This window comes from Triticum aestivum, chromosome 6A (assembly GCF_018294505.1).
Source record: "Triticum aestivum cultivar Chinese Spring chromosome 6A, IWGSC CS RefSeq v2.1, whole genome shotgun sequence".
In the NCBI taxonomy this organism is placed as follows: domain Eukaryota; kingdom Viridiplantae; phylum Streptophyta; class Magnoliopsida; order Poales; family Poaceae; genus Triticum; species Triticum aestivum.
This window is the reverse complement of record NC_057809.1, coordinates 20,094,478-20,111,352: the sequence shown is the minus strand read 5'-3', so window position 1 is coordinate 20,111,352 and position 16,875 is coordinate 20,094,478. Positions and strand designations below refer to the sequence as shown.

Genomic DNA, 16,875 nt, shown 5'->3' with positions numbered 1-16,875 from the left:
TTATCGATAAGTTCAAGGGGTTGACTACGATGAGACTTTCTCACCGGTAGCGAAGCTAAAGTCCGTCCGAATCATGTTAGCAATTGCCGCATTCTATGATTATGAGATATGGCAAATGGACGTCAAAACGGCATTCCTTAATGGTTTCCTTAAGGAAGAATTGTGTACGATGCAGCCGGAAGGATTTGTCGATCCTAAGAATGCTGACAAGGTGTGCAAGCTCCAACGCTCGATTTATGGGCTGGTGCAAGCATCTCGGAGTTGGAACATTCGCTTTGATGAGATGATCAAAGCGTTTGGGTTTACGCAGACTTATGGAGAAGCCTGCATTTACAAGAAAGTGAGTGGGAGCTCTGTAGCATTTCTCATATTATATGTAGATGACATACTTTTGATGGGAAATGATATAGAACTCTTGGACAGCATTAAGGCCTACTTGAATAAGAGTTTTTCAATGAAGGACCTTGGAGAAGCTGCATATATATTAGGCATCAAGATCTATAGAGATAGATCAAGACGCCTCATAGGTCTTTCACAAAGCACATACCTTGATAAGATATTGAAGAAGTTCAATATGGATCAGTCTAAGAAGGGTTCTTGCCTGTGTTGCAAGGTGTGAAATTGAGCTCGGCTCAATGTCCGACCACAGCAGAAGATATAGAAGAGATGAGCGTCATCCCCTATGCCTCAGCCATAGGTTCTATTATGTATGCCATGCTGTGTACCAGACCTGATGTAAACCTTGCCGTAAGTTTGGTAGGAAGGTACCAAAGTAATCCCGGCAAGGAACACTGGACAGCGGTCAAGAATATCCTGAAGTACCTGAAAAGGACTAAGGAAATGTCTCTTTTATGGAGGTGACGAAGAGCTCGTCGTAAAGGGTTACGTCGACGCTAGCTTCGACACAGATCTGGATGACTCTAAGTCACAAACCGGATACGTGTATATTTTGAATGGTGGGGCAGTAAGCTGGTGCAGTTGCAAGCAGAGCGTCGTGGTGGGATCTACATGTGAAGCGGAGTACATGGCAGCCTCGGAGGCAGCGCATGAAGCAATTTGGGTGAAGGAGTTCATCACCGACCTAGGAGTCATACCCAATGCGTCGGGGCCAATCAAACTCTTCTGTGACAACACTGGAGCTATTGCACTTGCCAAGGAGCCCAGGTTTCACAAGAAGACCAGGCACATCAAGCGTCGCTTCAACTCCATTCGTGAAAATGTTCAAGATGGAGACATAGATATTTGTAAAGTACATACGCACCTGAATGTAGCAGATCCGTTGACTAAACCTCTCCCTAGAGCAAAACATGATCAACACCAGAATTCCATGGGTGTTCGGTTCATCACAATGTAACTAGATTATTGACTCTAGTGCAAGTGGGAGACTATTGGAAATATGCCCTAGAGGCAATAATAAAAGCATTATTATTATATTTCCTTGTTCATGATAATTGTCTTTATTCATGCTATAATTGTGTTATCCGGAAATCGTAATACATGTGTGAATAATAGACACCAACATGTCCCTAGTAAGCCTCTAGTTGACTAGCTCGTTGATCAACAGATAGTCATGGTTTCCTGACTATGGACATTGGATGTCATTGATAACGAGATCACATCATTAGGAGAATGATGTGATGGACAAGACCCAATCCTAAACATAGCATAAGATCGTATAGTTCGTTTGCTAGAGTTTTTTCAATGTCAAGTATCCTTTCCTTAGACCATGAGATCGTGTAACTCCCGGATACCGTAGGAGTGCTTTGGGTATACCAAACGTTACAACATAACTGGGTGACTATAAAGGTATACTACGGGTATCTCCGAAAGTGTCTGTTGGGTTGACACGGATCAAGACTGGGATTTGTCACTCCGTATGACGGAGAGGTATCACTGGGCCCACTCGGTAATGCATCATCATTATGAGCTCAAAGTGACCAAGTGTCTGGTCACGGGATCATGCATTACGGTACGAGTAAAGTGACTTGCCGGTAATGAGATTGAACAAGGTATTGGAATACCGACGATCGAATCTCGGGCAAGTAACATACCGATTGACAAAGGGAATTGTATACGGGGTTGCTTGAATCCTCGACATCGTGGTTCATCCGATGAGATCATCGAGGAGCATGTGGGAGCCAACATGGGTATCCAGATCCCGCTGTTGGTTATTGACCGGAGAGCAATCTCGGTCATGTCTACATGTCTCCCGAACCCGTAGGGTCTACACACTTAAGGTTCGGTGATGCTAGGGTTGTAAAGATATGTATATGCAGTAATCCAAAAGTTGTTCAGAGTCCCGGATGAGATCCCGGACGTCACGAGGAGTTCCGGAATGGTCCGGAGGTAAAGAATTATATATAGGAAGTGCAGTTTCGGCCATCGGGAAAGTTTCGGGGGTCACCGGTATTGTACCGGGACCACCGGATGGGTCCCGGGGGTCCACCGGGTGGGGCCACCCATCCCGGAGGGCCCCATGGGCTGAAGTGGGAAGGGGAACCAGCCCTTAGTGGGCTGGTGCGCCCCCCTAGGCCCACCCCCTGCGCCTAGGGTTGGAACCCTAGGGTGGGGGGGCGCCCCACTTGCCTTGGGGGGCACTCCACCCCCCTTGGCCGCCGCCCCCCTTGGAGATTGGATCTCCCAAGGGCCGGCGCCCCCCCCCAAGGGGCCTATATAAAGGGGGGAGGGAGGGGGCAGCCGCACCCTTGCATCTTGGCGCCCCCCTCTCCCCTGCTACACCTCTCCCTCTCGCGCAGACGCTCGGCGAAGCCCTGCTGCACGTGACAACTGCATCCACCACCACGCTGTCGTGCTACTGGATCTTCATCAACCTCTCCTTCCCCCTTGCTGGATCAAGAAGGAGGAGACGTCATCCGCTCCGTACATGTGTTGAACGCGGAGGTGCCGTCCGTTCGGCGCTTGGTCATCGGTGATTTGGATCAGGGCGAGTACGACTCCATCATCCACGTTCTAGTGAACGCTTTCGCTCGCGATCTACAAAGGTATGTAGATGCATCCGATCACTCGTTGCTAGATGAACTCATAGATGGATCTTGGTGAAACCGTAGGAAAATTTTTGTTTTCTGCAACGTTCCCCAACACGCGTCGCTAGGCCGCTCCTGCTTGGTGGCCTCGGCGTACGGGACCTTGGCCGTACCAGCCTCGCACTCCGCACCCGCTGGTTGTGGTTCAGCCGCACGGACAGCACCAGAGCATGGGCCGGCCTCGACCTGCAGTTCACTGGCGAGGAGCGTGCCTTCTTCTTCGCATCTACCACCATGCAGCTAGGGAACAGCACGGAGGCCCTTTTCTGGGAAGACCGATGGATTGGCGAGCGTTCTGTTTGTGAGATTGCGCCGCTCCTCTACGCCCGCATTCCCAAGCGCCGCCGCAAGCTCAGGACCGTTGCCGATGGACTCCAGGCCAACCAATGGGCACGGGACATTCGCGGCACGATCGGCATACACAAGATTGGACAATACCTACAGCTGTGGCAGGCCATCAACGCCACGACCCTCTCCGGCGAGCCAGACCGCCTCATCTGGAAGTGGAACACAAGCGGCGTCGTCTACTCCGCCAAATCGGCCTACCTCGCCACCTTCAACGGTTCCATGGGCTGCGACGCATGGAAGCTCACCTGGAAGAACTGGGCGCCCCCGCGCGTCCGTTTCTTCCACTGGCTCGCCCGCCTGGACCGGTGCTGGACAGCCGACCGCCTCGCCAGCCGCGGCCTGCAGCACCCCGCATGGTGCCTCCTCTGGGACCAGGCCCCCGAGTCCATGCACAACCTCATCCTCGCCTGCCCATTCGCCAGGCAGATCTGGCACGACGTACTGCACTGGCTCAGACTTCCCTACACCCCGCCCGACCGAGAGATCTCTCTCAATGATTGGTGGCGCACGGTGCGACATGACACCCCAATGCCCATGCGCAAGGGCCTCGCCTCTGTGACCCTCCTCGTCCCATGGATGATATGGAAGCACCGCAACGATTGCGTCTTCAACAGAGGCCAACCCTCCACGTCCGACTTGCTCACGAAGATCAAAGATGAGGCCGCCCTTTGGGCCAAAGCCGGCGCCCTAGGGCTTCGTGCCATCTTGCCGCAAACCTGGGGCGTGCACTGATGTGCCCCCAGACACTGTAATTCCCTCCTAGGAGGATTGTAACCGAGACTCCCTTCCTTTCCAAAGCAATGAAATGCAAGCCCTTCTTGCGTTTTCCCGGAAAAAAAACGTGCTCAGAAAATGGCTCAATGTTTTTTGCCACTATCAAATTTTCGGTTCAGTGCAAAATGTCACGAAAGTAAAGTGGTGGTTTTCAGTCAATCGTGTGGTTCCATTTAACTCCCGCAGAGTTGGTGGTTATTTGTAGGTGGCAACCTGTTACACTAGCCACAAATTGTGATGGTTTTAAGCAATATACTCGTTAAAAAGATGACGTGCTCTAGAGCTCTACGAGTAAGTAAATGATCTTCATTTGGCATTGCTGATGGATTCTAGTTTTGTTACTTGTATCAACACTAGGCTGGGGTTAATATATAGAATAGCAAACAAGAATTCTGAAGGCGGTGAGCAACTACAGAAGCACTAGTCGATCTACAGAAACAAGAATTCAGTGCGATTCAGATTCAGAAATGCATAGTACTCTGCAACACAGAGGAATTCTTAGAAACTACAGTATCAGGTCAAACACGGAAAACTAAGCGCGTGAAGAACCCAACTCCAAAGCAAAATCTCTTAAACAGATCTCAGTAAGCATGCACCAATCAGTACTAGTGTAAGCTGAACAACTCGTACCTACGCCATGTTATCATCATTCTCGTATGGCATCACATCAAGACATGAAACATATAGCACTGCAGAACTTCCAGGCCCATGAGCTCCCTCTATCCTCTCGATCAAGACTCCACTCAGAGCTCCCTACGTGCAGCTCGCTAGCCAACCACGGGCACGGGCAAGTTGGTGGGAGCAGGCGGGGCCGGACGTGGGAGCCTGGCACTCGGCTTGAAGTAAACCAGTATCAGCGTCAAGTTGTCCATCGGGTTGCGGCAAAGATTCAGAAGCTTATCGCACATGCTAGCAACACTATAGCTCCCCTGTGTTGACACAACATATTTGTTAGGCATACGCCACATCAATTAGCAACAGCAAAAATGAATGAGTAAAAAAGGGCTTACAGAATACTGCCTCAAATACTTGACAGCCATCTCACTTGATATAGGAGTGGTATCCCTGAAAGGGGGAGGGGAACAAAAAAGTCCAATGTTTTAGCATTAAGAGCAATATAAATGATGTCTGAAAGCATTCCCCCAGCTGAGTAGAATACTACGGCACAAGATATGTTATTCCACAACTTCAGATGATCTTATTGGTGTGAATGTTTTATGAAGTGATAAGATTATTAATTAAGCTCTGCAAGATGAATAAAGCACACATTTCAAGTAACCACTTATTTTAGCAGGGGACTAACCAGAATGCGCGATTTGCTATAAGAAGATACTCGGTATCATGAGTGATGTCCGCCTAGCAAAAAAATTTAATTCCCATTATAACACACCCATGGAAACAAGTTTTTATACTCCACGAACACCTTTAAACAACAAACTTACAATGTGCATGTCTGGAATACATGTCACAATATGTCCTGCAGAAGGTGGCTTGAAACGGAAGGTACCTGAAATGCAAGTATGCAAAATGTCAGTGCGGTGAAACTAATGCAATTATGCAACCGACCAAAAAGAAAATCAGGTAAGTCTATACCAATAGCTCTTGTCAAAGGAAGTATCCCATTAACAAGATCAGCGCCACCTACGTTGAGTAGTTGCCCTCCAGCAGTTTTAATTCTGTTCCTTTCATCCTGATTTTCTGGCGTGTGCTTGGTCGATAACTCAGTTGCCTTTAGATTAATTGAAATACGAAGAGTTCTTAGATACTCATTGAAAACATTTCTCATGAGAAAGAGTTGGACAATTAAGTATTAGAAATTTGATAATGAAACTGTCACTATACCTGCTGACTATCATCCCTTGAGAGTACACAACAAGAGTCGCCAACATTCCCAAGAATGATCTGGTTTCCTCTAATGAGAACCACGCATGCTGTGCTCCCTTCCATGTATGGAGTTCCCTTCAATATAAGAGCAAACCAAACAGATGAGTAATTCGAACTCATGAAATAGTTATTTCTCATGTCATACCTAAATTTTGGCAGTATGATAAAACAACCGAGGTGTAATAACCAAGAAGAGTTTAGGATGGAACTTTGGAATTTCATTCTCTCCCTAGTCCACGACATTCACTAGTTCTACTCCTACTTTGTGGATCTTTCCTGCCCCAATTCCCTACTCCTAGACTCTCATACTAGTGCCTTTGAATCTATGGGATAGGCAAATAGTCATGCTCTGTACACATTGTAACAATGTAATTGTATTTTACCCCTTTGTTATTAATATACAACTGTAGGAGTTTTTATACAGTCCTTAAGGGCTCAAAAAAAAAACCGAGAACTTAGAGAATTTGTCTTTAACTCGGTAACTGGGCACAACTAACTATTCTAACTTCCAACTTAGAAGTTAGGTAAAGGAGTAAAGCCTCCATATACATACCACTTCCAACTCAGATTCACATCTTAAATAGGTAAAGTAGAGCCTTCATAATCCTATTACAGCAATTGATCCCTTCCAGTCCATTTATATGAATAACAGCATGCATATTATCCAAAAGATAGAATCCTAATCAACTTCTTCAAAACTCAATCTTGCAGAATTACTTGATAATCATGGAAGAAACCAAACCTGGACACGAGGGGCAGTGCTGGGAAAACATAGCAATTTGACACCGACACCAGGAGGGTTCGCCAATGTCCTCCAGTCATCATTTTGGTCCAGTTGCTCGTCCATTCTACAACAAATTAAGAAGGAACAATGTTACAGATTTCAGTGCCTCATCCAGATTATCCTTATAATATCCATGAATGTTACAAATAAAGAAGGAACAATGTTACAAATTAAGAAGTAGCAATGTTATGTATTTCACTGCCTCCAACAAAGGAGAACAGTTATGCAGCCTGAATGTTGACTACATGATTTTTAAATAACCTGGTAAACGCACGCTTCAGTGCCACATCCAAATTATCCTTATAATCTCCATCGTTTACCAGCACTCTATGGAAGTTGTTAGCGCAATACAATGCTACATCAGCTCCTGAAACACAAAATGCATAGCTCAATCTGGCATTTTCATAACAAGAATGCAAAACCAATATAATGCGCTAGAAGCTTATATCCAAAAGAATGTAATGAACATGACTAGCTGAATTTCCTTCAATATGTATCACTTGAAAGAAATGGTACACACAACATAGTGAGAATCTTTTATACATCCACGACCCTTCCCCTCTATCAGAGAAAAAGAGATCAAAAGGATGTTCGGATTATTCGTCACAAATCACAACACTTGCTAAAAAAAATGAAACTCCAAGACATTACTCAATGCACAATTCAAATCTGGAAACAATGATTATGCTACAGATTGAAGATTCAGAATTGTTGTAACAAGGTCAGAAATCATAATCAAACCTCCATGGCCATCATAAACACCGAAGAATGATGTGGAGCTGGAGCCATCTAAATCAAGGATAGTGCAATGCTGAAAAAGTAAGGGAGAAAACTAAAGTTAGGATTTCACCACATTACTTCATCGCTCACAGCATTTTACTAGACTGGTGCGAAATGGTGCAATACTCACAACGTTTTCAACTTTTGAGTTTGATCCTTTCCTAGATCCCGCAGCATATTCGATCGAGCTATTCTCATGGCTCAGAGATGGACCTTGACCCATGGTGGGTTCGCTTTTGCTGAAACAATTATATACTAAAATCTACTCAGCGATCATAAGTATAACCTCATACTTCTCTCCAGTGCATCCATCTAAAAACAATTGTTCATGAAATACACTATGGATGAAATGCGAACTCTGCTTGGTGAAGGGGCGAGGCGAGGAGAAGCCCTTACGGGTTGCACACAGATTGGGCTAAGCAACACACTAGAAGCAGGTCAAGTGAAATTGCATACTACTCACTAAGAAAATCACCAGAGCTCAACCAATCATTTGCCATATCTGCTTGGTATGAACTAAGAAACAAATACAGCCATGGCGCCATAAACAAGCATTCATGAATCACACCAATAACTAAGAACTCAAGTAATCTATACATTATAACATATGAATCTCAACATCAGCAGGTGACATGATTACAAATGGTTTAGAGAAGGAACCAACTAGTACTTGAACAATTAACTTTGTGGAAGCAACTGAATATTGACACCAGCAAGGTGAGATATATCTACATATAATGGGTCAGCAACCAATTTTTCGCACAGACTAGGAAAATTAGAAGGATTGGCACCATTAGGAAGCATTCATGAACCATACCAGCAAGTAGGAACGTGAGTAACTATATATTATAGCAAACGAATCTTGACATCAGCAGGTGATTCAGTTACAAATGCATGGACAGACAGAATCTGTCATCGTAGAAGGAACATCACACAGCACAACTCATGCTACAGCAATGTCATGGGCTAAGCAACGCAATAGAAACATGTCAAGTGACATTACATGCCACTTAGTAAGAAGACCACCATCCAGAGCACTAAGCAGCAATCAGGCTCCTTGCCGAACCCTCCCCATCCAAATCCCCTTGCTGAACCCTCCCCTTCCTCGAGTACAGGCATTTATAAAATCACACTAATAACTAAGAACAGCCGGCTCGCTGATTCAGCTCACAACTTTCCCGGAAAAAATTCCGATCCCAAATCCGAACATTCACCCTGGAGCGTACGGTACCCAGCCGGAAATGCGTGCCCTCTGCTGCTGCGGGAGGGGAGGGGGAAGGAGGGGGGCGTGCTTCTCACCTGGACCTGCGGCCGTGCGGAAGCGATACTGTGAGCTCGCCGGAGAGGAGGAGGGAGGCGGCGGTGCCTGCGGCTGCGGCTCCTGCGAGGAACAACGACAGCTCTGGTTGATGAAGCACCAAACCCTAGGAGGGGGGAGGAGTAGGCCGGCGGCTAACCTGCGGAGTGGAGACGCAACCGACGCCGCCGACGACGACGACGTCTCCCTCCCCTCCCGCGAAGCCAAGTGAGAGCACCGCGTCCTCGGCCTCTGCTGTAGACGAAACGGGACGTGGTTGGGCTCGGCTCGGGTCCCCGAGCAGTCTACTGGGCCAGTCTTGGCGGAAAGAGGCCCGGCCCGAGCATCGCAGTGACCTGGCACAGCCCAAACCAGAGACTGTCGTTTTCATCGATGAGCATACTATAAGGCCCAGTTGTCTCAAAAAAAAACTATAAGGCCCAGTTCTTTTGAGCAGATTATCGAAAATCTTGAGCGAAACTAACTCGATTTTGTGAGGGGGGGGGGGGGGGTACATGTCTGACCACTGACAATGTCACAGATCGGTTTGCACGTAGTCGTTCTATCATTAACAAAAAGTTTCATGAGATTTTGAAGTGTGTAAACCGCATGGCCGATGATTACATTACACCAATTGATCCAACTTTCTTTGGACCTCACCCAATACTTACAAGAAAAGTTTTGGCCTTCTTTTCCAACATGCTATTGGAGCCATAGATGGAGCACACATTCAAGTGGTTGTGACCAATGAGTTGGAGCTCCAACACAGGAATAGGAAAGGTTACACAAGTGAAAATGTTGTGATTTTGATATGAGGTTCACGTTTGTTGTTCTTGGATGGCTCAGATCTGTTCATGACACACATGTATGGAGCGATGATAGGATGTGGAGTTTTTAAGCTCGAGCTCAAATGCTCCTGCATGAATAGTAAATTAAAAAAATTAAAAAAATTAAAAAAATTCTATTTTTTTGTGTGGCAGACTTTAAAGAATTTTTGGAGTGCATGTAAAAATTCATCACAAAGTCACATCGGTGCAAGGCGTGGTAAAAAAACAAAACCGGTACTCTAAAAATGTTACTTCCAAACGCATTTTTTAGCTACGATTTTGTTTTGTTTTTCGCCACGACTTGCTCCAATGTGATTTCGTGATCATAATTTGAATGCACTTCAAACATTTCTTAAAGTTTGCCAAGAAAAATCAGAATGTTTTGAAAAAATTCTATTTTTTACGGTTTTACTGTTCATGGTAGGAGCATTTGGCTCGAGATTAGAAGCATACTTTTTGCGACGATATAGTTCGTTATGATCATTTTCCACAACCCCCACAGGTAATATCTTGTATGTCCATATTGTTGTATACATGATGGCATGTTATAAATTTCTAATGTCTTTTGTTGTCCCACTATAGATAAATATTACATTGTGTACTTTGGATATCCAAAGAGGGGTCGGATATCTAACAGCACCCATCGGTGGGGAGACATGAGACATCAAACCATCGTCATTCTTCTTTGTGAAATGTCATTGAAAGAGCACTTAGTGTTCTCAAGACGAAGTGGCAAATTCTCGAAGGCATACCAGGGTACAAATCCTCCGCCTTTGCTATAAATGAAACGGAACATGGTTGGGCTCGGCTCGGGTCCCAAAGCAATCTACTGGGCCAGTTTTGGCGGAAAGAGGCCCAGCCCGAGCATCGCAGTGACCTGGCACAACCCAAACCAGAGACTATCTTTTTCATCGATGAGCATACTGTAAGGCCCGGTTCTTTTGAGCAGATTATGAAAAATCTCGGTCTGAAAAATCTTGAGGGAAAAGAACTCGATTTTTATAAAATAGAACATGAACTAAATAGAACATGAACTCGTATATTGAGATTATTCATGTTCTATTTAGTTCATCCACTTTTGTTACAAACAAAACTTTAAAACCATTCTAATTGTAATATTTAGCGCTTTATGATATTTGTAAATCACTTTCGTGCTCATATTCAATAAGATACTATTCAAAACAACAGTGTTAACCATTCATCAAATAGTTTCTGTCTAAGGGTAGTACAGACATTTAAGCACACACACTCATTCCACACTCTCAAATTGCAATCTCAGAATAGAACTCGACGACAGATTCTATGGGAAGTAGATTCTGGGAGAAATTTTGCAGAGTCATGATTCTGGGATAAATTATGCAGAATCGTGATTCTGCAGAATCCTGCACGAAAAAAACTGGCCCAAGCCTCAGGATCATAGCCTTGCCTCAAAAAGAAAAAGGAAAATGGCGGACAACGCGCTAGGTTACGAGTGCGACTTTGTCTCGCTTGAAGCGAGATAAAGCGTCCCCTAGCTTGAAGCAACGTGAGAATGGGGCAGCCAGGTAAGACTGATAGTTCATTTCATATTTCATTTGTTTGCTTCCATAGTTCGTTCCTCTATCTCATTTTTTCTTTCTTTTTTTGATATATATATAGTTATTTATTTATCTATATATTTGGAAAAATACTTAGGATTGAAAAAATGTTTGTGCGGTGTTACAAAAGTGTTGGTGCAACATTAAGAAAAATGTTGAAAACATCTGGGGGGAAATCAAGACATATCAGAAAAACATATTTAACACATATTCGAACAATAAATGTTCAAAAACATGTGTTTAAAATATATTAATAATGCACTTTAAAAATGTTAAACGTGTATAAAAAATCTTTCAAATGTATATGGAAAATGTATAAGGTGTGTGAAAAAAGCAGTCATCAAAACATATATATGATAAAATGTTCATGTATTTACAAAATTTAAATGTGTTAAACAATGTGTAGAACGTATATTTAAAAAATTGGAAATAAAACCATAAATTTTGTAAAATTGTGACCGTGTATAAAAAAACTAATCAAATATTTAAAAGGTTAAATATGTCTTAAAAAGTTCCTGATATATACAAAATGTACATTGTGTACATAAAAAGTAGTATTTAAAAAATGCTAAGCATGTATCTGAAAAATAATTAACATGTATAAAAAGTTCCTGGTGTACACGAAAATGTTGAATGCATATAATAAAGTTGACATCACCAAAATATGTTTAAAAAATGTTAATGATGAATTTGAAACAGTGTTCAAGGTGTACACAAAAAAAGTTTCATGTATTTGAATAAAATATTTAATGAGTATAAAAATGCTCCTATTTTATACTCCCTCCATTCCAAAATATAGTACGCCTGCGCTTCCCGAGGTCGAACTTTGACCATAAATTTAACGAACGAGACCGATTGCGGTGGGAGAAAAAGTTACATAATTAAAAACTTCTTCCGAATGCGAATTCACTGATATAACTTTTGCCCCCACCGCAATCGGTCTTGATAGTTAAATTTACGGTCAAAGTTAAAGCACGGGGATAGAGGAAGCACTACATTGTGGAATGGAGGGAGTACCAAAAAAAAAGACCAAAAAACAAAACCAACAAAAACCGAAAAGGAAACAAAGAAAAAGAAAGGAAAAAGGAACTTGTGCACGAGAATGGGAAACAATCAAAACTGAGAAAAAGAAAGAATGACAAAGAAAATCGATAAAAACCAAGAAAGAGCGAAGAAAATATTAAAGAAAAGCAAGAAATCAATAAAAACCAAGAAAGAAACAAAAAAGGCAAAGAAAAGTGAAGAAATGAAAAAACTAGTGAAAGCCGATAAAGAAATGAAATAACCTATAAAACGAAAAGAAAAACCTAAAAACAAAGAAAAACAAAAACTGCAGAATGGTCTAAAGAGGTGTTGCTTGGGTCGAGGAACTTCATGAATAAAAGGGATTGAGGAACGTAAGTTAAACGTTGCTCCTTTGTGGTGGTGAGTGAATGTAACCAAAATTGAATTGAATGTCGTGATGAGAATGAATAAATCAAGTGGAAGGGCAACAGAGTGCTATTCGGGAATGGTAGGCGGACACGAAGAGATAGTTGCGGCGATAAGAGTCGTAGTGGAGAAAGATGAACCGTGACCGGGTTAGTGCGATGGTTAGATGGGCTATTTTCTTATCTTTTTCTCTGGTAGAATCGTTCATTGAAAGGCGCTGCAACGCTTGAAGAAGAAGACCGCTACAGCCCACGTACTAATAAGAGGCTTCGTGCAACCCAGGTGCAAGCTAACTCAGGAGTAACTAGGTGACGATGCCATTTGCAGCTCTTAGTCACAAAAACGCAGCAGGTTCAGATCATATCCCTATACTACTCACACTACGTGAGGTGCATGCATGCAAAGCGGGGCCCAGGCCTTTTAAATATGAAACAATGTGGGAGAGGGAAGATTCTATTTTTACAACAGTGAGTAACAGGTGGAGCATGCAGGAAACAAATACTGTCGCTGGTTTGAGCGCCAAACTGGGCGACCTGGCGGGGGACTTGACACACTGGGACGGAACCCAGTTTGGTTCAGTTAAAGCGGAGATCCGCCAGTTGAAAACGGCGCTGGAGCACCTGCGCTCTGTCCCAGGCAGATCAGGGCCAACGCGGGAGGAGACGAAAATTGCAGATAGATTAGTCGAACTCTTTCATCGAGAGGAAATGCTCTGGCGTCAGAGGGCGCGCCTGAACTGGTTAGTTCATGGAGACAAAAATACTTATTTTTTTCATCTGAGAGCAAGCCGCTGTCGCCGTAAAAACCAAATTAAATCTCTTCAGCGGGAGGATGGGCAGATCACAGAGGATAATAATGAGATGGAGGCTATGGCGACAGAATTTTATAAAAACTTGTACACCTCTGAAGGGACCAATGACATGGACCAAGTTCTGGATACGGTGCCAACGAAAGTAACTCCGGCTATGAATGATATCCTCAACTCAACGTATACTCAGCAAGAGGTCAAGCAAGCATTGTTTCAGATGTTTCCCATCAAGGCCCCGGGTCCGGACGGCTTCCCAGCCCATTTTTTCCAGCGACATTGGGATGTTTGTGGGGATGATGTGACGAACGTGGTTCTTAAAATTGTAGATGGAACGGAATCAGCAGCTTGCATAAATGATACCATTCTAGTTCTAATTCCAAAGGTAAAGAATCCCACACGGCTTTCACAGTTCCGTCCAATTAGTTTGTGCAATGTACTCTATAAGATTGCCTCCAAAGTCATCTCCAACAGACTGAAACAAATACTGCCAGATATAATTTCCGAGGAGCAGTCAGCTTTTGTCCCAGGCAGATTAATTACTGATAACATAATTACTGCTTATGAATGTTTACATTTCATGAAGAGGAACAGGGCAAAAAAGCATCAATCCTATGCCTTGAAGCTGGACATGACTAAGGCATACGACAGGGTTGAGTGGACGTACCTCCAGGCCATAATGCTTAAATTGGGGTTCAATAGCAGATGGGTGGATATTGTGATGGGCCTGATTACTTCGGTACAATTTTCAGTCATGTTTAATGGGAAAAAGCTTCAGTGGTTCTCTCCTTCACGTGGTATACGACAAGGGGACCCGCTATCTCCATACTTGTTCTTGTTAGCAGCAGAGGGCCTTTCGTGCCTCCTAAAATCAAAAAGTGAGTCATCCAACTTGAGTGGAGTACAGGTGGCGCCTACGGCACCACAAGTGAACCATCTCCTATTCGCTGATGACAGCCTGCTGTTCTTCAAGGCAAACGGTGTGGGTGCTACCGAGGTGAACCAACTGTTAGAGGTTTATAGCCAGGCGACAGGTCAGCGCATTAATTATGCAAAATCTTCCATATTTTTCAGCAAAGGGGTTTCTGACAATATTAGGGTCGAGATAAAAGGCATCCTCAACGTCCCGAACGAAACTTGAGAAATATTTGGGTATGCCATCTGACGTTGGAAGCTCAAAAAATGGTGCATTCAGATACTTGAAAGACAGGTTGTGGAGCAAAATCCAGGGCTGGATAGAGAGGACTATGTCAACAGCAGGGAAGGAAGTTCTTGTCAAATCGGTAGCGCAGGCCGTTCCGGTGTTTTCCATGTCTTGCTTTAAGCTACCCAGGGGTCTTTGTGAACACCTACATATGCTTATAAGAAAATTTTGGTGGGGAGTACAAATGGGCAACGTAAGCCACATTGGGTGTCGTGGAAGTCAATGACACAACCCAAGAGTATGGGAGGACTGGGATTCAAAGATTTCGAGTTTTTTAATTTGGCAATGTTGGCTAGACAAGCATGGCGCTTGCTACAGGATCCAGGTTCGCTAAGTGCAAGAATATTGAAAAGTGTTTATTTCCCAGACACATCAATCTTGTTGGCGACGTTAGGTAATCACCCAAGCCAGATTTGGAGGTCCATCATTGAAGGTCGGGACACTTTGAAACAAGGGCTGATCAGGCGTATTGGCAATGGTAACAACACGAAAATCTGGGAGGATAACTGGCTACCTCGCGAGGAGATGATGAGGCCATACGGATGCATATCAGCCAACCCCCGGGTCATGGTTTCAGAACTCATCAACGCAACAAATGCCACATGGAACATACCGCTACTGAATGCCACTTTCATGACATTTGATGCGACGGTAATTTCAGGTATCCCACTTTGTACCATGAGCTGGGCACATGACCGAAGCGGACAGTTCTCGATACGTTCGGCCTATAACATGCTTGTTGCGACAAGACAGAGAAGAGAAGCGTGGCTTGAAGGATCGGCGGGATCATCAACCATTCGCACCGACGAAGGATCATGGAAAACATTGTGGAAGACGGCGGTCCCGTCCAAAGTGCGTATGTTCTTGTGGAGGTTATCTAAGCAATCCTTACCCACTGAGGATGTGAGAGCACACCGTAAAATGTCGACAACAAGTACATGCGGCTTCTGTGGGGCTCAAGACTCATGGCGGCATTCCCTCCTACAGTGCACGGTTTCAAGATGCACTTGGGCATTGGTCGATGAAGAGATGAGTTGCACCCTCGCGTCCTCCACAGAAACGAGTGCCAAGAGCTGGCTTTTTAGCCTGCTTGATACATTACCGCATGATAAATTTGTCCTACTGGCGGTGACCCTATGGGCAATATGGACAGCATGACGAAAGGCCATTCATGAGGCGATTTTCCAAACTCCACATGCAATACAAATGTTCATCACCCGGTTTATTGCAGACCTGGAAGCTATCTGTACTCCTGTTCCTACACGGGCTCCGTTGGCAAGGACAGGTACTTCGATACACCGGCCGCGGGCACCTCCAGCAACATACGCCAAAATCCATGTTGACGCCGGAGTACGCACTCGCAGAGGAGGAGCAGCCGTAGCCGTGTGCAGGGATACCCAGGGCTTGTTCTTGGGTAGTTCGGCACTTGTCATTCCAGGAGTTTGGGATCCAGCCACACTGGAGGCGATGGCATGTCGGGAGGGCATCGCATTGGCAGAAGATCTTAATATTCGAAGGTTTGTGCTGTCGTCTGATTGCAAGCAGGTGATCAGGGACATTGCCAAAGGAAACAAAGGACCTTACGGTGCCATCATCAAGGAAATTATCTCTAGATCATCACCACTATCTTGCACCTTTACTTTTGAAAGTCGTCGATGTAATTTCGAAGCTCATAAGTTAGCTAAATTTGCTTTGTCTTTAGCTCAGGGGCGTCATGTATGGCTTGGCCAGCCGCATGACCAAACATGTATCCCACTTTATGTGGATTTTGAATAAAGTGGCCTTACCCCTCAAAAAAAAACTAGGTGACGAGTGCTCCTTGGGAGCCTAACAACGATCAGCATCACTTGGCGCGCTCTCAGCCATCCATCACGTGTCGCGCTCTGGGCGTCTTCCTCCGATTTTTTTTTTTATTTTTCGCACGCGTTTTCGGCTTTTAAAATGTTTTTTCCCCGGTTTCTTTTACGTTTTGGTTTTTCACCGGTCTTCCTTAGTTTTTGGATAAAAGAATTTGGAAAAAAATTTCCATGAAAAAACGTGTTTTTTTTTCTTCCGCGAGAGGCACAGTTTTGCTTTCGCGAGGGTCACGACTGTGCCTCTTGGAAATGAAAAAAAAAATC

At 44.4% G+C, this 16,875-nt stretch overlaps 1 protein-coding gene across 2 annotated transcripts; it reads right to left on the bottom strand.

Moving 5' to 3' along the window:
* Positions 1-4,529: 4,529 nt before the first annotated feature.
* Positions 4,530-9,155, bottom strand: LOC123130060 (probable protein phosphatase 2C 21). Of its 2 annotated transcripts, none has more exons than XM_044550016.1 (12): positions 9,072-9,155; positions 8,914-8,995; positions 7,745-7,869; positions 7,576-7,645; positions 7,096-7,201; positions 6,793-6,898; positions 6,009-6,125; positions 5,760-5,895; positions 5,609-5,673; positions 5,470-5,522; positions 5,177-5,231; positions 4,530-5,095 (listed from the first exon to the last, which is right to left on the bottom strand). In XM_044550016.1, exons 3-12 carry the CDS (start codon positions 7,835-7,837, stop codon positions 4,934-4,936), a joined length of 963 nt encoding a protein of 320 aa, XP_044405951.1. In that variant the 5' UTR covers positions 7,838-7,869; positions 8,914-8,995; positions 9,072-9,155; the 3' UTR covers positions 4,530-4,933. The 2 variants fall into 2 exon arrangements, with proteins under 2 accessions (XP_044405951.1, XP_044405950.1); XM_044550015.1 differs by having other exon boundaries at positions 7,745-7,853.
* Between the last annotated feature and the right edge of the window lie 7,720 nt (positions 9,156-16,875).